Source organism: Anastrepha obliqua, chromosome 3 (assembly GCF_027943255.1).
Source record: "Anastrepha obliqua isolate idAnaObli1 chromosome 3, idAnaObli1_1.0, whole genome shotgun sequence".
Lineage (NCBI taxonomy): Eukaryota > Metazoa > Arthropoda > Insecta > Diptera > Tephritidae > Anastrepha > Anastrepha obliqua.
The window spans coordinates 142,585,005-142,612,822 of NC_072894.1; the positions used below are offsets into that span (position 1 = coordinate 142,585,005).

The 27,818-nt window shown below is 39.4% G+C and overlaps 1 protein-coding gene across 1 annotated transcript; it reads left to right on the top strand.

The window, feature by feature from the left end:
• Positions 1–1,444: 1,444 nt before the first annotated feature.
• On the top strand, positions 1,445–27,419 carry LOC129241348 (neurotactin). Its single transcript, XM_054877607.1, has 4 exons — positions 1,445–1,915; positions 22,719–23,588; positions 23,659–23,975; positions 25,009–27,419. The coding sequence occupies exons 2-4, from the start codon at positions 22,910–22,912 to the stop codon at positions 26,641–26,643; spliced, it is 2,631 nt and encodes an 876-aa protein (XP_054733582.1). The 5' UTR covers positions 1,445–1,915; positions 22,719–22,909; the 3' UTR covers positions 26,644–27,419.
• Positions 27,420–27,818: the final 399 nt, after the last annotated feature.

The following is a 27,818-nucleotide window of genomic DNA, read 5'->3' on the forward strand; positions in this document are numbered from 1 at the left end:
CTTCAAACAAACAGTCGGCGCACTCGCGTATCGGCACCCACGTCACTGTTGACAGTTATAATTTCGAGGTTGTAAAAGACTTCGTTTCTTTAGGAACCAGCATTAACACCGAAGACAATGTCAGCCTTGAAATCCAACGTAGAATCTCTCTTGCCAACAAGTACTACTTTGGACTAAGTAGGCAACTGAGCAGTAAAGTCCTCTCTCGACGAACAAAACTAACACTCTACAAGACTCTCATCATGCCCGTCCTACGTATGGCGCAGAAGCTTGGACGATGACAGCATCCGATGATGCGACGCTTGGAGTGTTCGAGAAAAAGATTCTGCGTAAGATTTTTGGACCTTTGCACGTTGGCAACGGCGAATATCGCAGACGATAGAACGATGAGCTGTATGAGCTTTACGACGACATAGGCATAGCGCAGCGAATAAAGATCCAGCGGCTACGTTGCTGGGTCATGTCGTCCGAATGGATACAAACGCTCCGGCTTTGAAAGTATTCGATGCGGTACCAGCTGGTGGTAGCAGAGGAAGAGGGCGGCCTCCTCTGCGTTGGAAAGATCAAGTGGAGAAGGACTTGGCTTCACTTGGTGTGTCCAACTGGCGCCGGTTAGCACGAGAAAGAAACGACTGGCGCGCTTTGTTAAACTCGGCCAAAATCGCGTAAGCGGTTATAGCGCCAATTAAGAAGAAGAAAGAATTTTACAGCTGATATATAAAACAAAATCTATTTAATTTTTAATCTGTATTTATATAAATAACATTTGTCGGGAATTTTTATAGCATCCTTTTATTCATAGCAGGCGCTGCATATATGTAGGTGGAAATTGCTTACTTGCATTTACATGCACATCTCCAAAACGCAGACCCACAAATGTTGATGATATTGATTCACATGCATATTTTGTGTTTGCAAGATATTAATAAAATTCAAAATATACTATTATACCTATGTATGTATGTCTCCGCTAATTTCGGTTTACCCGCTCTCCATTTTCATTTAATAATAAAATTGAACACTTTCTTTTTACGAATGTGGTAACTTCTTACTCAAGAGTAAATAATTATCCTAGTTGTTAATTATTTTTGCTATTAATAACACAAATGTACTCCGAACAATTTAAAGCGACACTCGAAAAACTTTGTTTGTTCACAATTCAATTCGCCTCGGAAATAATTATTTTAACACTTGTGTAACTTTTTGTTTTTGTACAACTGCTATCACCTTCTATAGATACGGCTTGTGGAATTGTATGACACAAAAACTGGAAAGTGTTCTCCAACGGATGCCGTTTACTGCATACGTTCTCTTGCTCTCGTCACTCTCGCTTCCCATCTGTTAAGTGCTTCTACTTCTCTGCTGGATGATGAACTCCGATGCTCTTCCCTGTTCTCCATATTTTTCGCGTCCCGGCGTGCAGTTTGAAAAACGCTTTGTTGCATCGTGTTTCGTTCGACGGATGATAAGTAAAGAGCTCTTTTGGGCAAACGCGCTGCTAGTACAGCTGAGTTATTTTGATTGAGTGGATTTGAAGTTAATGATTCGTTCATTTTTGCCGGAATCTTATTAAAATTGCTTGTGAGGTGATAAACGAAAATTAAAAATACATACACAATTTTCTGAGTTCAAAAAAATAAATAAAGTCCATTTGCTATTGAACAAAAGTTGTAGCAATAAAAGTTTACAGAAACGATAAAAAAAAAAAAATAAAAAAATTACCATTGGAGCTAAAAAGGATACAAAACTAATTTAGTGCATTTTATTGGTGTTCAATTACTATACATTAGCGAAATAATACTCTTAAACTCAGATAAAACAAAAATACAAAATAAATTATTCAACCAGATTGATGCTGTGGATTGTGCAAACCTAGGGACTATACAATTAAATTTGGATAAATATTAAATGAAATGTACGTATTGCTTACCAACGTATTTATGTATGTAAATCAGTATTTATGAAAATTTATTTGTGCAAAATAAGTTGGTCACATTTCTAAAAAATATTTGAATATTCATTTGAGCCGCTCAAATTTTTTTTATAATGTCCAAGTGCGTGGTCCAAATTAAAATTTTTTTCAACTTCATTTTGCCTCTGTCGCATAGTACTTTTATACCTGAGCACTTTTGCACAAAGGTATTATAATTATGTTGAAATTTTGTGCTGGTGGCCGCTGTAGCCGATGAGTTGGATCGTAACTACCACCGGATTTACACACGGAGACATCTGGAAGGGAGACACTGGAAATTCTCTTTTCATGTCTCATTCGCGGCCACACGGGCAAAATTGTTTTCGGCAACATTTTGACGTTTACTACTTTAGCATCTTCTGGTTCGAATACCCTTCTGCTCAAATATGAACTAGACGGTATCAATAAAACGGTCCGCGGATGACATATGGCAAAATCAATTTTTTGTTTATTCCAACAAAATTACAACTAACTTGAGTATCTAGAAATGCGGGGAAAATTAGAATTCAACATAAACATGCTCCATAACTATTTTAAATTATACCTACTTTACTAGCAAAAATAATAGTGCGTTTCTCAAGTAGCGCTCGGATGTTTGTCATCGTTGTTTGAAACCAAATTGTGTACGTTGTTGTTGTAGCAGCATACTTTGCTGCCAGTGTAGTGTAAATCACCGGCGTCTTCGACTAGCTCATCTAACGATAGCCTCAGGAAACTTGCTGTTTCGACAGGTTGGGTCCAGAGGGAGAGTGGTGTTAGATGCGTGGGTTTGATGGGACATCTGAAAATGTGGTTAGTACCGTGCGGGGTGCCTTCACATGCTGGACATATTTTTAGTATGTCGGGGTCAATTCTGGATAAGTAGGAGTTTAGCCTGCTACAATATCCAGACCGTAATTGTGCCAAGGTTAGGCGGAACTCTCGGGGAAGTTGGAGCTCTTCGTCTGCAATGGGTGGTGGTTTAACTCTGACAATGGCAATCCAGGGATCGTGAACTTAAGAAAGTGTTAAGTGTCGCCCAATGAATGTCGTTTATTGTCTGTCTAAGCACTGTGTGGTTCAGTAGCGTCCATAAATTAAGTGAGATGTTTAAGGGGGGAGGGGGTCGAGTCAAATCTCATCTAATCTTACGTTGGAGAGAGGGGGCGGTCTCGGCAAATATCACGCAATTTTTTTTCTGATTGAAACAAAAAAATATACTATTTTGGTCCATTATCCAGATTGTACAATACATGTTTAAGATTTAATCTTAAGCGTAATCGTAGTATGATTAAGATCATTCCCTAATTCGTTCGAAAGAAAATAATTTCATTCATACTTCGACGTTATACATTACTGCTGTCAAACCACCATATTTGTTTTATACCAAATAGCTGAATTTAATCTGAATTTACGGTACAGTGTAGCCCGTTGTTTGTTTTTGCGCCACTATCAGCCGAAAGCGCGACTCGATGAACAAGAGCGTACGAGCTGAGTGGCAGCGACACACGGACAGGTTCCAACCTTCTTTGTTTAGAGAGAGCCAATATTTACTCCAGGTACATTGCAGTTGATTCATATCAAATTTTTATGCGTGCCTATTTTATGTTTTTTTTTTAGTTTTTTAACGAGCGCGAATGTCAACAAATTTTTATTAAGACTTACAAAGGGAAATTGTTTTTAACTTTTTTTTAGGTTGTGAAATGCGATGATCAGAACTGCTGCAGCCCACGCCGGAGTGATCTGTATATGATTCTTCACGACCGTTTTCTGCCACCTCCATACCCTATCACTTAGGTTGATTGACATTTGATAATTCCGGACTTTAAAGAACATGACGGAAAGTTATTTGCTCCAGTTCTAATACGCCTACCGATTCAACCGCTGAATGCCTTTATCAGCACGCCTTATGATCTCTATTGCCCAAGTATACGTGATGATTTAGAGAAAATATGCTGCAGTACATGCGGTATTTACTTCGCATCTATCACAAGAGCTGCAGAGCACAGGCGAACAGCTCACATTGCACCAGCTAAGCAAGCGCGTATGTACCGCAAAGTGCGACCCTCACGGATTGTCGCAAGACGAGCTAATGAGTTACTGTGCGCAAGCGTCAACGGCTTAGAGTGGCTAGATCAGAACGAAGTTGAAGGAGCAGATGATTTTACTGAAAATCATATGGACATGTTGGTCCCAATAGTCTTTCTTGAAACCGCGCATGATTCTCCATGGACTGAATTAGAGTAGATATTCTTTTTTTAATCGCAGTAGTTACAATTTAAGTCTTCTATTGTTAAATTTTTATTACACTTATAACTCTCAGCAATATTGATTACTAGTGGTAAATAAAAGCACGAAACAATTTTTTTTCTTTTTACAATAATAATCTAACGCGTTTACATAAGAAACCCACATTTTGAAAAATCTCACGTTAGATTGGGGGATGGGGGAGGGGGTTCAATAAAATCTCACGCCATCTCATCAGGGGGGGAGGCAGGTACAGAAAATTGAAAAAAAAACACCTCACGTAATGTGTCTTGGATCTCGTTGGCGTAATTGAGGAGGTGCCTCCTGACGTGCCTAGGAGCCGGATCAGGCTCAATCAGTTGTCTACATGAGGGGGACCTACGGTAGCACCCTTAACAGGAACTGCTAGCTGAGCAGTTTGTTGTGCTCCTTCACAGGGAGCATCTGAGCCTCGATGTGTAGGTGTCGAAGTGAGGGAATTAGTAGACATCCCGTCTCTGTCCGAATGACAGTGTTTTAACAAGTCTGAAGCTTCATCCACTGCGAATCACTAGTTCCAGGCGATCAGACAGGTATAGCATGGTTTAGAACCGGCCGGCCAGTTGCCGTAAATGTCGATAGCAACATTTCCGTGCCTTTGCCCCAAGAGTTATCGGCCGATAAGAATCCCCTTAATTGGCGGGTTTCCCAGGTTTCAGTAGTGGGACCACTCGCCTGATTTCCACTTGTCAGGAATTACGAGATTGGCCTCGGACATATTGAAAACCCATGTGAGGTACTCTACTTCCAATGTCCCAGCTTTTTCAACGTCAGCATGTCCGACAGGGCTAATGGCTTTTGATGATTTTATTTTGTTGATGGTCCCCTGAACCTCATCCCTAAAGAAAGCATTTCGCGCACTGTTGTCCGTAAGTTTGTGCAGCCGTCGGGAGGTACGACGCTTGGATGAATAGGCCGGAGGATGCAGTATGAATTGCCGGCTAAAATAGCTGGGGCATCTCTTCGGGTCCGACGAAGTGCATATAGGTAATATCCCCCTTGTCGTTGTGCTTCGTCGGGTTCGATAGGGACCTTACGGTAGACCAGAGCTTTCTCACACTAGAGGTGAAGTTGCAGGACTTCAAGTGCTCTTCCCATTTGGTCCGCTTGTGTTGGGTTACCAGTTGCTTCATCTCCAAATTGAGATTCTTTATGCGAAGATCACCGAGATCGGCCTGGGAAATTAGGTCGTATGTTCGGGATTCTTCCAGCAGGTATGAAGCGAGCCGCGGCATCTGTGGAAATCTTCGTCGTGCTCATCTAAAGGTAGGCCCAGGAAACATTCTGTTTCGACAGGTTGGGTCCAGAGGGACAGTGGTGTTAGGGGTGGGGTTTAAGGGGCATGTGAAAAGGTGGTTAGTGTCGTGCGGGGTGCCTTCACATATCCGTTTTTTAGGTAGGCAGAACCTGAGGTTTTATTCTTGACAAAGTTGTATTAAACGTTCTCTTTCCACTCCGATATTTGATTTTTTGCTTGTTTTACCTCCGGGTATTTTTAGCACCCTCTTAATGCTGGGGACTGAGGGCCGTTATCATTGTTGATATCTGTCATAATTGTTGTTTTGATTTTTCTAGGCAGTTGCCTTCTACACACTTCGCTGTCCAGTGCCATTCCGTGAGATACCCAAGGGCTCCTCTATTCTTTGATGCCGCCTCTTTTCATGCATATACAGTGTACATATACATATATACAGTTCCCTCTTTAATCACTTTTTCAATTATAATAAAAATAAATACAAATATTTCCAATAATCGATTAATATTTTTTCAACAAGAGGTAAGTGAGTATCTGTAATTTCTGGAGATTTTAAGGCTTCACATACATGTGTTCTACATGTATAGAGTACCATTTTTTGAAGGAAAAAGAGAAGTAAAATGAAATCATCAGCTCCTTGTTGTATGCCCTAAAGCAATTCCTTTTTTTGTTCTTTGGTTCACCGAAGACAGAAAATAAGCATTCTATTAACTAAAATACTTTGTAGGCGCTAGAACACTTCATCGTTAGCGTGGTAACACCTTTTCAAACTCGGTAACAATCAACAATTAAAGTTTAGGGCTGCTAGTATTTTTTGTTACTTCGCGTTAAATTGTATTTTGCGTCTATATGAAGATTTAAATTCATAAATACGAGTAGTCGTACTCGTACCAACAATAACCAAAAAAACATCGATAAACTTAAACAAAACTTCAATTAATAAAACAAGAAAAACTACAATTTTCTAACGAACCTACCAATGAGTGCTGCGCTAGTTCAAACCGCATACAAATTCTAGGGAAATAGTATTTTTATTTTTCATTTTTTCTTTAGCAAATTCTAATGAACTCAATTTGTCCAGCGCGTACTTTTACCTGCGAAGGTAGAGGCCGGTAACGAACAAAATCACCACCACTGCGGTGATATGGCCACTGCGATCATCAGTGAGCCGCCACAAAAAGCCACTTTTTCGGCCATCAACACCGGCCTACTCGTTCCCTTTAACCACTTGAGATACTTCCATGCTATGAAGTAGCTCATAACAACAGACTAGTGGCAGCTAAGTTTTGCTTTGTTGTTAACAAACAGCCTAGAACTGATTTACGACATTAATTTTTGTGACTACGAATGATGTACAAGTATAAACATACATATGTACGAGTATGTACATATGTATGTAGGGAGGACTCTTGTCGGCTGGTCAAACTGCAGTGGTCACTAACAATCGGTTTGTGTGAATGTATGTATGTATGTAATTGGAAAACTCAATTATGAAAGTATGAATTTATGTGCTTGTATTAGCATTGAAAATTTTCCATTGTTTCCTGTCTGTAGGTAGAATTTTGGTGATACAAATTCTGGAGATGATCATTTGCGATTAGTTTGTATATTCGAATGGGAAAATTAAAAGGCACATGTACGTGCGTAAGTCAAGGAAGCTCATAAATATGTTTAACAAATCGAATCACAAAACTTATGTTAGCTGAGAGTTCCACTGGATGGTGCTAAGGTAAAAATAGAAGATTTATGCTGACAATTATACTCGTAGTATTGACTCGCACTAATCGACTACATTTAATAATAATGCAAGAGAAAATTGGCCAGTGTCCACCATTTAGTAGCTACCAATAGTCACACAACATATTTTTTATGTCTGCGTCTATGATTGCACATAAAATAAAAGGACACCTGAAAATAGTTAGAGCTAGACATGCTGTTATATGGAAGAGTACCAGAAAATCACAAGAGTCCGTTATGATACCCAGATAAAAAGGAGTTTCTCAATTCTCCTGCTGCCTTTCTCAAAATTGGGCAAATATAGTAACTCCTCTTGATTGGACAAATGTAGTAAATCCTCCAACTAGAGTGTAACTTGGTTTTCAAGTCCTTGCGCGGTTACAAACCTGGCGTTCTCATCAGGAATTGTAACACTTCTTTTATTTTAATGAAGTCAAATACTAATTGATTTGCTTGCTTTTGATTAGTTTGCAAATTTTATGGAACTTAGTTTCATAAATAATTTGAAGTATGTGACAACCATAACTGCGTTTCATACATTCGAACCAATTTTATACCACTTTTTCTGGCGAAACTTATTTAATCTCACTCATAGTACGTCCTGATTATATTTATCAGGTTATACTTGACATATTTCGACAAAAAGGAGTTAAATTAGTCATTCCTAAAAGTGATTGTGTTATGGAAGACTGCATCATCTTACTGTAGACCAGGCACAACCGACATGGGGGAATAAAATTTTGCGAATCACCATAGTGATGTCAAGGATAATAATCCTTATCTCGCAGTGCTACACATGTGCTTAGGATATGCTCTGCCTTATCCGAAATTCTCCAGTTCTTAGAGAAATTATTGTACGTAGTTCAGAGCTTAAGCATCATATATCCAATAGTCCAGTATCTCGTTAACTTGAAAATTCTATTTCGCATATCTTAGTAGCTTCTTGATTCTTCTTTCGTTTTCTAAACAAAATGTAGGCGGTATTCAGTGAGTCTCAAGACTATTCGACCTGCTATTATCATAGTACCTTAGCGAATGTGTTGGTGCGTGACTACCATTCGACAGTGCCCATGTTCGAAACCTCGGGCAAGAAATTCTGAATGATATAAATGCTTTTTCGTTAGAAAGCGGTCGCCCTTCGGCAGGCAATGGCAAACTACGCACCAAAAACGGCAGGAGGAGCTCGGCCAAATACCCAAAAAGAGTGTAAGCGCCAATTAAATATGTACATACATATAACTCTCCGTTTCTTCATTCCCTTGACATTATTTTGAGCGGACCACAGAAAATATTCAGTTTTCTCCGAAATTATTTTATTAACTTCGATTCGGTCCCGACGGATTTTTAGAGCTTCATCTGATCTTTGTTTGAGTGTCCACTACTACGGCAATTTTTTAGTGAATAAGTCTACCATGCTTACTACTGTGGCATTAGTTAAATGTTTAGATCTCAGTTGGAAAAACACGAAGTGGTCTGTGGGCTATAAACGATTCTCAGTGCAAGAGTGAAGTATGGTTGGTCCGATTTGGCTTCATTTACATTTATTTCCAGCAACAAAACAACGATATAATGGATATAAAGCAGCCAATTTACTCGCGAAAAGGTAGTACTGTTATTAATTTTTAGTTCATCTGTTTAATTGGATTGTGCCGCTGGTGTGATATTTTTTATCTTCTTAGATGTACAGGTTTGGATCATAGTAGCTTGATTCTTGGAATGCAGCCACTGCGCATACCGCAGTGGCAATAAGCTTCACTTGCCCTTATCACCGGCTACATCGCAAATAGCCCAGCTTAGCGATCACGATATTGTTCTTCAAATATATATATATTTTGACCTTTGGTGTACTTAAACGACGAGAATGGGATAAAACAGAATGTTTAATTTCGTATTTTGTGCATAACAATACATGCACATATGTTACCGTAAAGACATTGCGAAAGCAGAAGTTCAGTCGATCATTTCTAAACATAAGAAATCACTTTTAGAAATTGTGATTGTTTGCAAATTTTCGTATATCAATACAACGCGACACAGTAATGAATCGGAGCGGAAATATGAGAAAAGTGGGTGCACTTGCTCGTATAGGTGTTGGAACCCTGCACTTATTCGGGCAGACATCAAAAACCTGTAAACCAAAAATCTTAAAAATTGTTAACTCACAAATATATCACTACAACTTACGTGTAATTGTAGGCGTAAAGCACGAGGACTTGCTCGCGTAGGTGTTGCGCGTGCATCTACGTACAGTATATTGTTCTAGACCGGGTAAGGTATCGACGTGCGCAGCCAGTTCGGAAGCCAAATTTATTTCAGTGGTAGCAGCACTAGGCACATAATGACCGTCACATGCACCATCATACACAGCACGCTCAATGTCATCTATGAAATTGTCCGTCGCACCACATGTGACGTTGGTAGAAATACGCGCATACTTGCCTTCGTTTCTAAAAACCACAATAGTTGTGCCACCTAGCTCTTCAACACACTCCTTCCACTGCACTTTCTCGTCTGTGAAGTCCTACAAATAAAAACTTTATAAACAATTTATTAGTAAATATTCTAACAGAACTTACTAACTATAGTTTATGTATTGTATGATATGTAAGGTGCTCACTATTATATTTGTAAAAACGCTGTTCTAAAAAACTATGAATGATAAAGTTTAAGAAGAATTTTTGCAAATGTCTGATCTGGACTTACATATACGAAAATTCACAAACCGGTGGTTTTCTGCAGCAGAAAGCCAACTTCAAATAATAGACTACCACCATATGAAAGACATAATCGACCTAAATAGTGAAAAACGGCTTTAATTTACAAAATAACTAGCTTTTATTATTATACTTACTTGAACGTTTACGAACAGATAAATGATTTTCAACGATTAATAACAAGGCAAAGTGTCAAAGTGGCATCATTGGCTAAAGTTATAGAAAATGCCAGTTTTGTCAGCGCTCTAGATAATGGCTGCGTTGATTGTTTTATATCCCTAACACAATCTCAGTTTTGTGGTAAAAAAAGGCGCTGTCATAACTCCTCCTTACGTCAACAAATCAGGTGATTCCTTCAAAATCGCCAATCTGATGTTGGCCACACCTTCTGAGTTCTTTTCACCATGTGCCTTCTTCTATCAGTTTTTTGCAAGTGATGGCTTCCATTCGTTTTTTCTTCTATTTGGAAGAGAATTTTCGCTAATGCTCTTGATTTGTGTTGGTGGCTGATGATGGCTCATTTTTTTCTCGAACACAACTAATGCAAATTTATAAACCTACATTTGTCAGATGACATTAGAATATTTTTGTGTCAAAGCTGATTCTTACTACACCGTAGTATTAAATGAACTATTGTAGTAAGGAAAATAAACCCAGTTTAACCTGGGTTTAACACGGGAGTAATGATTATGCATTAGGGGTGGGACTATTCGAATAAAAATTATTCGAATAATAAAATCTTTTATTCGAGAGGTATTCGTAATTCGAATAATATTTATTCGAATTTTTTATTCGTTTATTCGAATAATGCTATTCGAATACCTCACTATTCGAATACCTCACTATTCGAATACCTTACTATTCGAATACCTTACTATTCGAATACCTTACTATTCGAATACCTTACTATTCGAATACATCACTATTCGAATACTTCACTATTCGAATATTTTTGGTAAATATTTATTTAGATTAGCGGACTACTAATCGGTTTATGTACAAGTGCATGCACCATGAGAAGAGCCAATGTAATTTTTATATTTTTAAAAGCATTTTCTCCCTGATGTTAATGAATATATAGTGAGGTATTCGAATAGTAAACTATTCGAATAGTGAGGTATTCGAATAGTAAGGTATTCAAATAGTGAGGTATTCGAATAGTGAGGTATTCGAATAATGAACTACTCGAATTATTTGAAACGAATAGTATTATTCGTTTTATTCGAATAATGTTTATTCGAATATTATTCGAAAATAATCCCACCCCTATTATGCATCCTAATGTCGCTGATGATGCTGTTGTTGTTGTTGTAGCTGCTTATTAAACTATGTCTGTACGATGTAGTTATCGGTCGTCTTCGTCAACTCATCTAACGATAGACCCAGAAATGGTACTGTTTGGACAGGTTGGGTCCAAAGGGAGAGGGTGTTAGGTGAGTAGGTTTGATAGGGCATGTGAAGAGTTGATTAGTGTCGTCCGCTGTGCCTTCACATTGTGGACATATATTGGCTATGTTGGGGTCGATTCTGGAAAGGAAGAAGTAAGCCTGCAATTTAATTTTAACGCAAATGAGCCAAAGTTACACGGGTCTCGCGAGGATGCTGAAGATTTTCGTCTGCGCCTACTTTTGTATTGCTTATATGAGCACCTTTGCTGCCCACACTAAAAAATTAAAGAGAGTAGTTCAGGTTTAAGGAAATATCTGCTGGGTCACACCCCAGTGTTGTAGTTTTATCTAGTTCTAATCGAAATTCAGTGATCACATACCAAAAAAAAAAATGTGTCATACGGCTGCTGATGAGCAGTGATAGACCGTTCAGTACCTATCTCTATTTACTTCAAATAATCAAATTCTTCTAACTTTTTGGCGATCTACTGTAGACGTGTAGCAATAATGTACAACATTCTTTTTTAGGCTGCGTAAGTATACCTTTATATCATTGCAATCGTTACATTTATTTTTGCTGTGCCATGTTTACTGACGCTAGATGCGTCAGCCTTGCACCATAGCCGTTGCACGCCTGGATGATGACTCTGTGGCTGTTTGCATGTCGCATGTTGCATAATTACTCTCCAAATACTCGTGCTTTTGCAGTGTTGGACAAAATATGAGTATATCAGCTAAATCAACAACGGCAACAGTCGCAATGGCAATAATATGAAAAATAAGAACAGAAACAGAATTGCATGCAAATTGTTGATGCTTGTAATTAAAATAACAACAATAGCAACAAAAGAAATTCGTGCACTTTTAACTCCTACGCAAGTAATTCCTTTTGTTGCTGCAAACGCACGGCCCATTGTGCCACTCTTCGTGATGTGCGCCTGCTCAGTAATTATTTGTTGCTTTATGTCTTAGTTAATGTGCCATGAATCGGCTTTCATATTGAACACACAGAAGTGGCGCAATTAGCGCTGGAGATGCTCCTAATGTCTGCCAGTGTCGTATGTCCGCGCCACGCACTAATACTCCGCATACGCATTTTCTAATATAATATGTATATTAGGTGCGCAACTAAGTTCCCACTGTTTGTCAATAGATGCCGCCAGCAGTGTGTGCCAGTCGATTCTAACATAACCTAAACGTCATAAACCAAGCTTAGACATGTGGTAAACAAACTGCTTCGACACATTAGTGATTTTGTTTTGGTATCATATGCTTTTGGTTTTGTGAAAATGTCTCATTTTGTGCCGAATAATCGTCATTTGCGGAAAGTGTTGATTTACCTCTTTCATTCGAAAAAAAAACGGCGACTGAAGCGCATTGAGAGCTACAGAAAGTTTATGGAGATGTTGCTTTAAGTGAAACAATGTTCCGAGATTGATTCCGTCGCTTCAAAGACGGTGATTTTAATGTTGACGTCCGCGTGAAGGAAGGCCAAATCCGTGTCAAACGGAAGAAGTGCTTGCTTCAGTATTAGGAGTTACCCGCCAATCCTTTTCCAAGCGATTACATGCTTTGGGAATGATTCAGGAACAGGGGACTTGGGTTCCTTATGAGTTGAACAACTGCTTCAGCGGCAAAAAATGAAGGATTTTCTTCATTGCATCATGACGGGTGATGAAAAATTGATTCATTACAGCAATACAAAGAAAAGAAAGTAATGAAGACTGCCCGATCATACTTCTACGTCGTCGCCTCGGCCGAATATTCACGCTGCGAAGGTTATGTTATGTATTTGGTGGGACGCAAGTTGGTGTTATTTATTATGAACTGTTAAAACCAAGCGAAGCCATCACTGGGGATCGGTATCGACTTCAATATGCGATGGAGCCGAGTACTGCGCGAGAAGCGACCACAATACGCGGAGAGATATGAAAAAGTTATTCTACAGCATGACAACGCTCGGCCTCGCGTTGCCAAACACGTTAAAACCTACCTGGAAACACTGAAATAGGAAATCCTATCCCACCCGCCATATTCTCCAGATATTGCGCCGTCCGATTATCACCTGTTCCGATCCGATGGCACATGGTCTAGCTGACCAGCAGTTCCATTCATATGAAGACATCAAAAAATGGCTTGATCCATGGATAGCCTCAAAAGATGAACAGTTTTACCACGACGGTATATGAGATCTACCAGAAAGATGGGAAAAAGTAGTAGCCAGGGAGGCAATACTTTCAATGATTCACTTGTAACCATTTTTTGAGAATAAAGTTATATTTTCATAAAAAAAAAAACAGCGAGAACTTAGCTGCGCACTAATTCAAACATGTATATAGGAGTATGTACACAATTACATATTTCTCTTTTTGTTTCCTCATTGCACACACACGAACAGTTTAGTTTATGATGCACTCACCCGAATGGGCCATCAAGTAAGATTAAAATGCAGATTAAGACACTAGAGACTGAACTTTAAGTTCAAATTTAATGGCATTTGCCAAGCGCGACTGATTCGGGTGATGACAGCGCCTCAAGCAGAGTTTATGGTCCGCGGCTATTACACCAGCCTTAGGAACTTAGAAGTGGCACAATAGTGCCGGGTGACATCATGAACCTTGTTTTTGAATTTACTTGTAATGCTTCATAGTCTTTCATTTGCAATTATGCCGGCTGCGTAAAAAAAGTATAATTGTTGTTGTTATATTTCATAACGACTAAGACAATATAATGTATTGCTTGCGTCCCTTTCATTAGATGACGTTCCCACAACATATATTCGATTTTAAATTTATTAATATGTGTTCGATTTGAATTCAAAGTGCCCATTTATACAGGGGAAACATTTGGAAGGGAAACATTTTGTTCGAGGGAGAAGGACGGACGTGCTGGCAACACGCTTTGCACATCTTATTCGTATTTCCAATCTTAAAGAAATTTTTGACAGGCTTATTTTTGCTAGTAAAGTAGGTATAATTAAAAAAACTATGGGTTTATGTTGAATATCCCCCCATTTCTAGATACACAAGTTTATTTTAAGTTAATTATTTTTACATATATGAAATATTTTAAATTTAATTTTTTTTTTGTTTATTCAAGTGCAATAATTTATATATATATTCTCGAATGTAAAGAAAAAAAAAACAACAAATTATTTATTATTCAACCTGTTTGCATTCTTCATTGAAATATTTAAGAAACTGTTGCGGACGTTCACCGCCTAACATGTTATCGGGTTGTAGAATATATCCGAACCAGAAGATGGTGAAGTAGACGTTCCCACGACAGTCGGTTTTACGTAACCGGGACGACCCGGATTTATATTCGGCCAAGGACTATCACTGCAGCAGCATTTCCCGCATATTATGGAGAAATGTTTATGCTGCTACAACAACAATAACATCATGATAAAATAATAAACGCCAAAATGTTGCCGAAAACAATTTTGCCCGTGTGACCGCGAATGAAACATGAAAAGAGAATTTCCAGTGTCTCCCTTCCAGATGTCTCCGTGTGTATCTTGTTGCCGCTTGGCTGTCGAAGTAAATATGTACTTTCCTGACTGTTTGTACGCATTTGAGCAGCCAATCAGCTGCCTCCTTGATTGCGGCTACATCTGCCTGGAAGACACTGCAGTCCTCGCAGAAAACTCCTCCGTCAACCTTTCCTTGCAACTTCGATCCATCCATGAACAAGTTCACCAGGCCCTGCCCCAAGTGTAGCCCCCCGTCCACTCTTCCCTTGATGGAATATGAGTGGAGAAGGTTCCGGTTGGACTAAGTGAGGGTATATACTGATCCGTTGAGAGGGGGATGAACTTGAAGTTTTTTATGGATGCTTGAGTGCCCATAAGTGAGGTCTGCCTGCGATGTCTACGGGTACCACATTTAATATTGCGTTTATGGCAAGAGTGAGGGTCGTACGGCGGCCGCCGTAGCCGAATGGGTTCTGATAGCGGTCGCCCCTAGGCAGGCAATGGCAAACCTCCGAGTGTATTTCTGCCATGAAAAAGCTCCTCATAAAAATACTGACGTTCATAATCGGCTTGAAACTGTAGGTTCCTCCATTTGTGCAATAACATCAAGACGCACACCACAATAGGAGGAGGAGCTCGGTCAAACACCCAGAAAGGGTGTACGCGCCAATTATATATATATATAATATACTTATATATAATATATATATATATATATAGGAGTCGTTCGAAGTGCCCCACTGATTCCAATGAGTGCCGACCTTCTTAACCAATGTCGTCCTCTCTAGTGAGTTCCACCAGACTATGACTCCATATAACAAGATAGGCTTTACAATAGTATTATATAGCCAAAAAACAACTCTAGGCGAAAGGCCCCATCTTTTGCCAATTGCGCCCTTGCACCCATACAAGGCTATTGTTGCCTTCCGCAATATTGGGCTTCCATGTAAGCTTGCTATCAAGGATAATACCTATGTACCTCACCTTCTCAGAAAGCATCAGAGGAGCGCCCCCTAGTGAGACAACTTGAGCTCTTTATATTTTATATATCCTCGTAAATAAGACGAGCTCCGTTTTAGGAGGATTAACCGACAGGCCGCAATCCGTTGCCCATCTAAGAACTGTGTTTAGATATCCATGCATAAAGTTGTAGAGAGTATCCACAAATTTTCCTCTAACCCAGTTTACGTGGTAATTGCCTCCGGAAGGACGGTGATAAAAGCCCCTTCAATGTCGACAAATCCGCCTACCGCAAACTCCTTCTGAAAAAGAGACTCGTCAATCTCTTTCACAATTGTATGTAGGGCAGATTCCACCGATATACCCTTGCAATAAGCATGTTGGGTATGCAGCAACCGATCCCGAGGAATTTCGCTTCTTATGTGCAGGTCAATCAGTCTCTCAAGGGTTTTCAGTAAGAAAGATGAGAGACTGATTGACCTGAAGTCCTTAGGGGAAACATGCGAGCTCTTGCCTGTCTTTGGTATAAAGACAACCCTCACGGCCCTCCATGTTCTCGGTATACAGCCCCTGGCTACGCAGCTCGCATAGATAAGGCTCAACCAACGGCATAATACCTCCACAGATTTCTGCAGTTGGGCAGGATGATGCCGTCAGGACCAGGCGACTTGAAGGGTCTAACGGAGTCAATGGCCCAAGCCAGGCGACGCTTATCCAGCAACCAGCCCCTGTCCGGAATGCAAGTTGAAATGCTATCCAGGCCGGTGCTGCTAGGTGCTAGGTTCGTCGGAAAATGGGCGTCGAGAAGTAACTTCATTGACTCTTCGCCGCTGATCGCCCATCGTTCCAATTCGTCTCTTAAGTACCCCAAGGGACCGGAACTCCTCGTGAGTACTCGTCTAAAGCTTCTCCAAGAGTCTTTCTTAGCCTTCCTAATTTCGGACTTAAATATTCCTAGCCCTGCTTTATACAGCTCCCAACTCGAGGGAGACTTAATTTTTTTAACCCTGTTAAAAAGGCGTCTGCATGAAGCCCTAAGCTCAGATAGCTTCTTTGTCTACCAAGGCGGTTTTCCTTCCTGGAAAAAGCTTTTATTGGACAAGAGGTTTATCAGTGAAGAAGAAGCCAGAGTGAAGTCAAGCACCTCTTCTCTGGCTGCGGTAATAAAAGTGGGGTCATTACCCCTGTTACAGATAATCAAGTCCTCGTTTAAAATATAATCGAAAAGTAACTCACCTAGGTGTGATCGGAGTTTGCGTTCCTCCATCTCCTTTGAAGCAGAGGGTTCGGAGGGGAGCCAGACACTTACTTGGACGCACAGGTAGATCCCTTCTGTCCACTACCTTTAGCTTAGCTCCCTCCCATACCTCTCCCACCAAGGCCACTGCCGCCCTATGCATTGAGGCTGACCTTTCGTCAGCGCAGACGATTCTCCTGTAAGAACCATAGTGCAATCCGGCACTTTCACAGCTTGGTGGGTGTCCAGGGTTTTCCCTCACTACCCTCATGAAAACTGCGGAGATGGCAGGCCCTCTTCCACTCCTCCCTAAAGATGGCGCCGTCTTCTCTACCGCTGTTCATCACCACCGACGGTCCACCACCAATCCTGGGTCTCTTTTCTTGGGAGACATCCTCCTCCTGGGAGCGTTGCCTTTTTCCTTCCGAGTCCAGTTGTAGCGCACTCGCTTCCACTGCCCTCCTCTGCTCCTCTGATGACCTTGGGGGACATCAGAATTCGTTTTAGAGGTATGGTTCCTTCGGCAAAGTTTCTTATTTTGATCCTTAGAATATGATTTTCACAGAGCAATGGGCGATTTTTTTGCGTCCCAACAAATCGACCCGGCCTAATATATACACATATATATAATTGGCGCGTACACCCTTTTTGGGTGTTAAGCCGAGCTCCTACTCCTATTTGTGGTGTGCGTCTTGATGTTGTTCCACAAATGGAGAGACCTACAGTTTCAAGCCGACTCCGAACGGCAGATATTTTAGGAGGAGCTTTTTCATGGCAGAAATACACACACTCGGAGGTTTGCCATTGCCTACCAAGGGGCGACTGCTATTAGAAAAATGTTTTTCTTAATTTTGGTGTTTCACCGAGATTCGAACCAACGTTCTCTCTGTGAATTCCGAATGGTAATCACGCACCAACCCATTCGGCTACGGCGGCCGCCGGTGATTGGCAATAAATCTACAAAAATTAATCCAACCCTTCACATACGGCAGATTAGCTGCAAAATTGACAATTAGCTGCCCAGATTATTTTGAAAGGTTTTTCTTAATAGGAATTGGTTTGGTGGAATATTTTATTGTTTGTTTACCATAATTATTATTAACGATATGATGAAAAGGCAAAACGAAGCAATGGATTTGCGCAATTTACTCCTAGTAATAAACAATTGGAGATGCGTTATCATGGTGCAAGATTCATGAGTTTTCTTTCCACGAATTGGGCAATTTCCTGTGCACATTATCTCTCAAACGTCGCATGACTTCAAAATAATATTCTTTGTTTACCGTAGAGCCCTTTGGAACGAATTCCCAGTGCACAACACCATGATAATCAAAGAAAACCAGTAGCATGACTTTCATGACTTTTGACCGACTTTGACATGGTTTTTTGGGTTTCGGCTTATGTAGATAGCGCCATTCAGCCGCCTGTTGACTGTGTTTCATGTCAAACTCATATACCCACATCTCATCACCTGGTATGATGTGCTGGATAAAGGTTGGGTCTGAATTCACTTGCTCAAGCATGTCTTCAGGCACCTTCTTCAGATGAATTTTTTGGAAGAAATTCAACTCTCTTGGAACGAGTCGAGCAGCCGCGCGTCTCATGTCCAATTGATGATGCAAAATGTTGCGAATTGATTCGTGAGACGGGATTGGAAAAATTTAAAACATGCACGCATACACGCATACATATGTGTATGAAAAAGAAAGAATTCCCAATCCTGAAATCGATGCAAGTCTTTTGTCTTTATTTGTTGCTATTCTGAAATAATTCAAAAAAATTCATGCTCATGATTTTTGTGGCAGTTCTACCCTTGAGCATCGCAGTCATAAAGTGAATTCGAAGTTGATGATTGTTGTTGCTACAACGGCTAACGGCTGCTTGCCGTTTTGATGTCCCGTCATTGTATGCTAAGCTCGATACCTAATTCTTATTTTCAGGTTTTGTTCACCAATTGGTAAAACCTTAGAAAATATTAGAAGTGTAAAGTATTTTGTCACATTCGAAGTTTTTACAAAGAAAAACGATGCGCTGTTGTTTGTGGCTTCTTCTACTAAGCCTATTTCGTATATTTCCTACCTGTGCTTAGGATAAATTGACAAGAAAGAGAGATATTTTTTACGCTCTCGGTGAAAGGAAATCGGCTTTGTATGCATTTTCTAAGGCGAGTTCAAAGAAGGTGTTATTACTAGAGCAGCTGCCATTTTTTTCTCTCAGATTTTTCAGATAGTTTGAATGTCAAAGTGACCTAGAAGTAAACTTTGTAATGTGGTGCGACTTGTAATTGCACTGGGAAAGAAACTTTAGTATTTTGTATAGCAAGTTCTCATTTAAATACATATACATATATCATTCAACATACCGTGATTACAAAATTTATTCGTACACACATAATTTTGAAGTAAATACAGCACGATTAACAGAAAAAAAATTATAAATCATTTACTCAATAATTTACAAAAAAACTTTTAGTTCAATTTTTGGAATTAGAAAAACTAAAGAAGTATGAAAATAGGGCACAGTTTTTGGCAAAAATATTATTTGAGCATAAACAAATAAAGAATATTTCATTAAAAATAATTAAAAAATCGTTTATTCAGTACTTTGTTAGGCCGTCTTTGGCTTTAATAACTGCTTCTAAACGTCGACGCATACTTTATATCAACACTTAGAGCGGTTGTTGTTGTTGCAGCAGTTCACTAGGCCCTGCCAGTGAGGTATAGTCACCTATCGTCATCGTCTAACTTATCTAACAGTAGGCCAGAAAACGTGCTGTTGCGACACGTTGGGTCCAGAGAGATAGCGTCTTAAGTGGGATTAAGAGGGCATGTGAATAGGTCGTTTTGTACGGGATACCTTCACATGATGCACATACATATATTGAGTATATCGGGGTCGATTCTTGATAAATAGGAGTTTAACCTGCCACAATATCCAGACTGTAATTGTAGTTAATGTTATTTTATGATTTCTGAATCTCCTTTCTAATTAGTGCCAGATATACTCATTCGTGTTCATAATTGGAGACAAGGATAAGGTTTTAAGTTGCTGACAAATAAGCCATTTTTGTACGAGATCAGATATGTGTTTCTAGTCATTGCCTTATTGAAACAAGATTCGCGGCACTCTAATACAAATTAAATAATTAAATATTAATATTATAGGTTGATAAAATAATATGCTAATATAATATGTTGAAATCCTTTCTATCGTCAATTAAAATCATATTTCCAGCTCCAGATGAAGCGCCTCCAAACAATTACATATCCCCCCAAAAGCTAATGGTTTCCTTTAGTTTAGCTCTGTACTCACTTTTCGCCAAACTAGTCTGATTCGAAAACATTAAATTTCGGCTCATCACAGAAAATGACGTTTTACCAAAAACAAAAAAAAAACAATCTGGTTCTATTACATCAGGTTTGGCGGATTCCAAACTGTCTTTTTATTGACATCACAAATGTGTTACTACAAATAACGGGAGTTTTATTTTGTGGCAATGTATTAAGAATATATTCATTCTTAGAGTAAGACACAAGTATCATTTCAAACATTTGGAGTAGAGTTAGATTTTTATTTGCTGTGCCAAGTGTACGAATAATTGTGTAACAACTGTATATCTTAAAAGAAGTCAACTAATTGCAAAAACAATTCGGCATGCTAGTGGAGAATTGCATTGGCATTGAGAGTAAAATAAAGAGCACGGAGAGGAGTGAAAATAAGTAGCGCTCTTTTCAGGGAAATTTAAAAGGATATAGCAAACATGTTTAGCAGTTTTGCTAAACCCTCTGTGAATTGAGGTTGCCTGCGTCGATGAGTCGCCATTAGAGTTAATTTGGTTTGGTAGATTTTTGTACTTTTTAAATTTAATAGAAAATACAATATTTTTAATAAATCCCCTATCTGGATAAAGGCGAGAAAAAGGTGCGTGGAAATGTGAATTAATTATGTGTATGCTCGTATTTTGTTAGAAATATATTGTATAAATCTGTAAATATGCAAAAGTGTTCGAGAATGTGCGACAGTCGAAGAACTGCAAGACAGCAACAAAATAAGTTACTCTGGCGTTTCCCGGATGTAAACATTTGGTATAGTGTTGCTCCAGTGGAACCTTTTTAAGGGAGTGAGGCTTTTTTATTAAAAACAACGATGAATTGAAATTGTTATGATTTCCCATACATGTATGGTGAACCGACTTGAGGTTAAGCGCAGCCATATCTCTAACGTTGGTTCTCAGCAATATTTGAAAAAAATTTTTTTTGTAGAGGAAAAGGGATATAGAACAAATTCCCCTTCTCAATTTTCCAACGTGGACTTTTAACAACAACCCCTATTCCGGAAGATGGCATTCTCAAAAAATGATTTTTTGTAGAGAAAAAGTGTTGTAGAAAAAATGTCCTTCCTCAATAAGAGCAAAAGTTAGTGCTTAACTTGATTCCATATATCATCCTCAACGTAATAATAGGCCTCTTCTATTCGCCCCTGCTCTGCTCACTACCTCTTTTAGCTCCCGGTGACGCTCAAGCATGTATGTCCTGCAGCTTATATGTGCGCGTGTCGGGTGACACACGAACTTGCTTCGTGTCACACATACTTGTTGTCGGCTTTTGCATGACGAAAACCAAAAATGTTAGATATTAGCATCATGCACCCGACACGCACACATATAAGCTGCAGGACACGGATGCTTGAGCATCACCAGGAGCTATTTGTTCGGCTTACTTGAAAGCAAAAACAAAGTTATCAAGCTACATAGTTTCGCCGTTTTATCCCAGCGCTGCTAGGTAATGTTTATTTATAGCAGTTGCTTTAACTATTCGCCTTTCCTGCTAACACACGCCGAATAAAAACTGAGTATTTTTATTTTTATTTTGTTCTTAAAAATAAGATTAAGAATAAATTGAAAATTCAATTGATGTTCATATAACATTACTATTTGTTTGTTTTTGTTTAATTTAGAAATAATTCGTTGCTTTTGTTGTAGCAGCATAAAAATTCCCTATTCATTTATGGGGAATGCGGAAGTGGCAGTCCTTGGACGTATATAAATCCAGGTCATTCCAGTAACGTGGAACCGACTGTCGTGGAAATGAGAAAAAAATTTGCCTGGTGTACTGGAGGATTCCGAAGAATTATATTAGGTACCGAACATTTTGATCGTATCATTGAGTCGACTCTCGACAATTAGCTGTTGATAGCGTCTGGCCTTATGACGTTAGGTCTGGTTTCAATGAATCTCTTCTGTCTTGATCGATTTATCAACGTAATTTCCTGATTGCATAAATTCGTAGTGCTTGGTGGTAACAGAGTCAGCTTGTGAAGGATGCGATCTTTCAGTGAGTTTTAATGGAAAAAGAAACGAGGCGCCTAGGGTCTTACTAAATTAAGCTCGTCTTAGATGCGGTGTTAAGCTCCTTTTACGATATTTGATTTCTATGTTCTATATTTTTGTTGCTGCTGTTGTTGGTTTTACTGTAGTACCATAACCGCAGCAGAACTGACTGTCGTAATTTATTCTGTTGTTTAAAACCCAAATTACAAAAAAGAAAGAAAGACTTTGAAAAGTTGCGTTTTTGGAAAATATTAAAAAAATTTTTTTTTTTTGTGAAAATAAATAATTTAATTTGAAAATAAATAAATAATTTGTGAAAATAATAATAAAATAAACCTATGATAAGTTTTATAGCAATAAGCAATAATTCTTGTTTATCTTTTCAGATATTTTTCCTACGACTGGTGTCCACTCAAGAGACTTGTGAAAACCGCCAAATTTGAACTAACCTCCCACTAAAATTTGCATATACATAAACATACGCACACACACATCCATATATATTGTATATAACGTATAAAGTGTCAACATAAGCACCCATACAACGAACGTAGATCTACGAACAGCATTACAAAGCATGGGCGAACTGGAAGAGAAGGAGACCGGACCATCAGAAACCACACCGCAACAAGAGGTAGTCAACGAACCCAAAGAGACCGATAAAATGCTAGACAAAAAGGATGAATCTGATACGGCTGAGCAGCAAATAGAAAATACGGTAGCAAAGGTTAAAAATTCAAGTATCAACGCTGAAAAGAAAAAAGCGGCCACCTCCAAACCGACAACACCAACTTCTTTGAGCGGTAAAAAATCGCCTGCCCAATCTGTTGATCAAATTGCTATCGCCGGTGCTGAGGAAGCGCAACCGGCAAAAGCAAATGGTGGCAGCACTGAAGAGATCATTGACATTCCCGAAACTGTTAAAACTGAAGAGGGCGATGAGAAGAAGATGTCCACTGAAGATCGTGAAGTAAAACCGAAGAAGATACCGATTGGTGGTTTAAAATTGCCGGGTTTCTTTATGAAAAATAAACCCAAACCCGATGGTGATGGTGCTGATGGTGAGCTTCTAGAAAGGGAAAATAAGGACGAAGTGCCTGCCGGTGCTGCTACCCAAGAAGCGGGCAAACCCAAGAAGGAAGAGAAACTACGTATTAGTTTTGGTGAACGTTTGCGCAACTTTTTCGTACGTAAGCCGGCCGCCGAAAAGCAACAAACCAAACAAGCAGCCAACGGAGATGCCGATGCAAAGAGTGGTGAGTTTGAAAGATGATAAACTAAATAATCTCAAGTATGGCTAAATAATTTTTACTCTTCGATTTGTAGAGGCCACAGCTGAGGCAGCAGCAGTTGACGGTGAGGCTAACAACACAGCCAACCCCTCAGATGCACCGCCACAGAAACGAGGCCTTTTGAATGCTATCAAGCTGCCAATTGCAAACATGATACCGAGAAAGAAGATAGATGACGATGTGGAGCTGGGCATGGGTAAGGCTGGTCTGGCTTCGATGGAAACACTCGATGATTCATTGAAAGATCAAGATTGCGTTGATAAGGCGCCCGCCAAAAACAATGGCACCGATGAGATTACGAAACTGAAGAAATCGCCAAGTGGTGAAATCAACCAAGCTTCGCCGGAAGAGGTATGTAATCGTTTGCAAATACATACGGTACGTGTTGCATAAGCGAAAGTCAGAAATTTTCTTATACATACTCATAAATGTATGCATAGAAAATGTTCCAATAAAAGTTATTTCTGATACTAGACGCAGGTTTACTATTCTGGGTAGACAATTTTTTAATGAGTTAGAAGACCTCAGTTCTATAGAAATCAGAGATACTTTAAAATTTTTGAAAAGCACACACTGGTTTTAGGAGAGATAGGGACTAGCTCCCCACGCGGCATCAAATGGGCCTGAGTGTGTCCCACAGGACAACCGCTTCAACCTAACCTAACCTATTTCTGATATAAACAAACTATGACCCAATATTGCTATTGTTTATCTGGTTAATGAAACAATATTTCAAAGTATTGAATTTTTTAACAAACAAAGTGCTTAAAAATAATGAAAGCATTCTTGCCACAAAATGTTTTGAGTGAATTAAAAGAAATATTATACATTCCCACGTCAAATTTGGAAGACAATTGTACAATACAAGAGTACATTTTGTTACAAAAATAATTGATTCAGACAGCTGCCGTAGCCGAAAGGGTTGATGCGTGTCTGACATTCGGAAGTGCACTGGTTCGAATCTCTGTGCATGAAACACAATGATAGAAACAATTTTTTCTAATAGCAGGCAATGTCAAACCTCCGAGTGTACTTCTGCCATGAAAAAGCTCCTCACAAACCAAAAACCATTTGCCGTTCGGAGTCGGCTAAAAACTGTAGGTCCCCATCAAGACGCACACCACACCACAAATAGGAGGTCGACGAAACACCCAATAAACGGTGGTATAGGTTGGCTTTTGTATAATTGCATATTACGCTTTGTTTGGTGGAGGAAAAATGTTCTTAAATCCTTAAATTTCTTATATAGTTACAACATTCTTAAATGCGAAAAGTAAAGTACATCGAGGATATTTGTAAAATCATGTAATTCAATAGAAAATTGAAAAAAAAATGTTTACCTTACAACTACTAAAATTGCTTCTCCTTCTTTATTTTTCTACAGAAATCGGCCGAAGAACCACAGGTTCCCATGTCCTTAGCCGACCGTTTGCGTTCGTACCGCTGCTCTGCGGATGATGGCCTCATCGTGCTAGGTATCATGGTTTTCATATTGCTAATTGGTGTAATCGGCTATGTACTCTCGCATGAGAAGCTCACTTCACCGCCGGTACGTGAAGGACGTTTCATTGACGCTGTTACCGGATGTGGCATGGTTGAGGGATTACAAGAGGATGGCGCATTTGCCTTCCGTGGAATTCCCTATGCCCTACCCCCAGTAGGTGATCAGCGTTGGCGACCTGCTCAATTGATTAACGGAATTGATGACTGTTGGAATGGTACTTTGAAGGCGCACAATGTCAGCAACTACTGCACGCAGCGATTGGGTAATGGCACGATTATAGGCGATGAAGACTGCCTATATTTGGATATCGTAACACCGCATGTGCGTTATAACAGTCCAGTGCCGGTAATTGTACTAATCGGTACAGAAACATTGACTGGTCCTTCGCCGGGCGTGCTACGTCCATCGGCGCGTTATTCACGCTCGCACGATGTAATTTTTGTGCGTCCAAACTTCCGATTGGGTGCGTTGGGTTTCCTCGCCTTAGAGGCGCTCACTAAAGATGCCTATCCACGCACTTCAGGCAACTATGCGTTGTCCGATATTATTGCCGTATTGAAATGGATTCAATTGAATATCGCACACTTTGGTGGCGATCCTAAATTAGTAACTTTACTCGGTCACCGTGCTGGCGGTACACTTGTTTCGGCTTTGGTTACCTCTAGCAAGATAAATGATCTTTATGCACGCGCTTGGGTTACTTCTTCGTCGGCCATTTTCCCTGGAAAGTCATTGGAAGAGTCGGAGAAACGCAATAACCAATTTATGACAGCATTGGATTGTCAAGATATCATATGCTTACGTGCGGCATCTACCGAACAAATATGGGCTGCCACACCAGATACTTGGCTGCATTTCCCAGTAGACATACCTGCCATAGATGAGAAACCGAGTGCGCATCATGAATGGCTGGTGCTGGATGGCAATATACTGCAACGTCATCCTGCCGACGCTTGGAAAGAGGAACATATCGGCAAACCGAAACTTGTTATGGGCGCAACAGCGCATGAGGCACACACTGAACAGCTGCGTCAACGACACGCCAACTGGACCGCAGAAGAGGTGCGCGCATTCATCACATCATCGAAAATCGGTGCGCTCAATCTAACCAACGAAGCTATACAAATCTACAACGCGACTAACTATCGTAACTTGGTCACCATGATTACCGACATACGTACTATCTGCCCGTTGCTGACTAATGCGCGCCTACAGCCCTCTGTGCCGTTCTATGTGGTGCAACAAGGCGAGGGAGAAAATCAATTAGCCACCGTTGATACAGACGTGCTCGCTATATTGGGACGTTATGAGCCACATACCGTCGAGCAGCGACGATTTGTTTCGTCAATGCAACAGCTGTTCTACCATTATATCTCCCAAGGCACTGTGCCCCAATACGAACCGAGTCGACGAGTACTGTACATCGCGCAAGATCCACTGCCACAACAGGATCACCCGAACTGTAATTTCTGGATAAGTCACGATGTGGTCCCGCGTTATGCACGCATCGATTAAGCGATTGAGGTGTCCGAAAATAGAGACACTCATAACGAAGGACAAATTGTATGGAAGAAGTGTGCGTGGCTGTGGATTTAGAACGAATTGGGAGCCGTGCAGATTACAACATAGCTGTGCATCAATGTTTAATACAATACACACAATATATCCATTCATAAATATAAGAATGTCTTTTTTATACAAACTAAAAATACTTGAATGGAAATCAACAGCTCCCAAGAAATCCATTGATAATAAAAAAAAACAACCCCCACCCCATAAAAATTCTCGAGGAAATTCCAAAAATACAGTAAAAAAAATTATTACAAGATACATTTTTTCTCTGGAGCTTTATATTCCGATAAGAAAATGTTTAAACTTGAAAATTACTTCTTTTTATACAAAATTGTATTAGTCGAAATCAATACAAAAAACATGCAGAATTAATTTGTTTTTATGCATAATTAATATAAATTATTAATTATTGAAACAAAAATAATTAGTGGCTAAGCAATGCTAGTTTTTATATGTAAATTTAATTTAAATAATAAATGAAGTAAAAGTAAGAGTTAACAAATTAGAATTTATGTTTAAATATAAACGAAATTATAGTCGCAGCGAGCGCAGATTTTGACATCATTGATTCGAGTATATATGGGAAAGATCTAAGTTTAATTTATGATTTCTTTTATACACTGTATAAGTACGTATTTTTTATAATACTAGCGTAAACACAAACACAAAACATAAGCATACACAAAAACACTCATATACATATAATACAAAAATGCAAATACGATTACATTAAAATAAAAAGAATGTAAAAAAAATAACTTGAAAAGTGAAAAAAGTTCACAAATGTTTTTTCTTCAACTGACGCAAGCAGGCCTGGCTCGTAATTCGAATTATGTCGAAAATTTGTCAAAATTAAGGTAAAATGAATTCAGCTTTGGTCAAGGCGAATCTATTCAGGATGGAAGCATTCGAGCTACAACAACTTTTTTTGAATCACTGTCAAGGGAATGATAATAGAAGAATGGAATGAATGTCATTGATAAAATTAGCTTCTTGCATAGTCACAACACAACAACAGCTACTCTAATCACACCAACTTCTATACATACACCTTGGTTTTGGTGTTCTGAAATGTAAGAGAAGAAATGAGAATGGGACCACTAACTACGTTCGCAGTT

What these genes read in the sequence shown, in the direction of transcription:
- LOC129241348 (XM_054877607.1), top strand. Translation starts at nt 22,910, where the DNA reads ATGGGCGAACTGGAAGAGAAGGAGACCGGACCATCAGAAACCACACCG. An exon ending in AGATGCCGATGCAAAGAGTG is followed by an intron (nt 23,589 to 23,658) that starts GTGAGTTTGAAA and finishes TTCGATTTGTAG; the next exon opens with AGGCCACAGCTGAGGCAGCA. An exon ending in ACCAAGCTTCGCCGGAAGAG is followed by an intron (nt 23,976 to 25,008) that starts GTATGTAATCGT and finishes ATTTTTCTACAG; the next exon opens with AAATCGGCCGAAGAACCACA.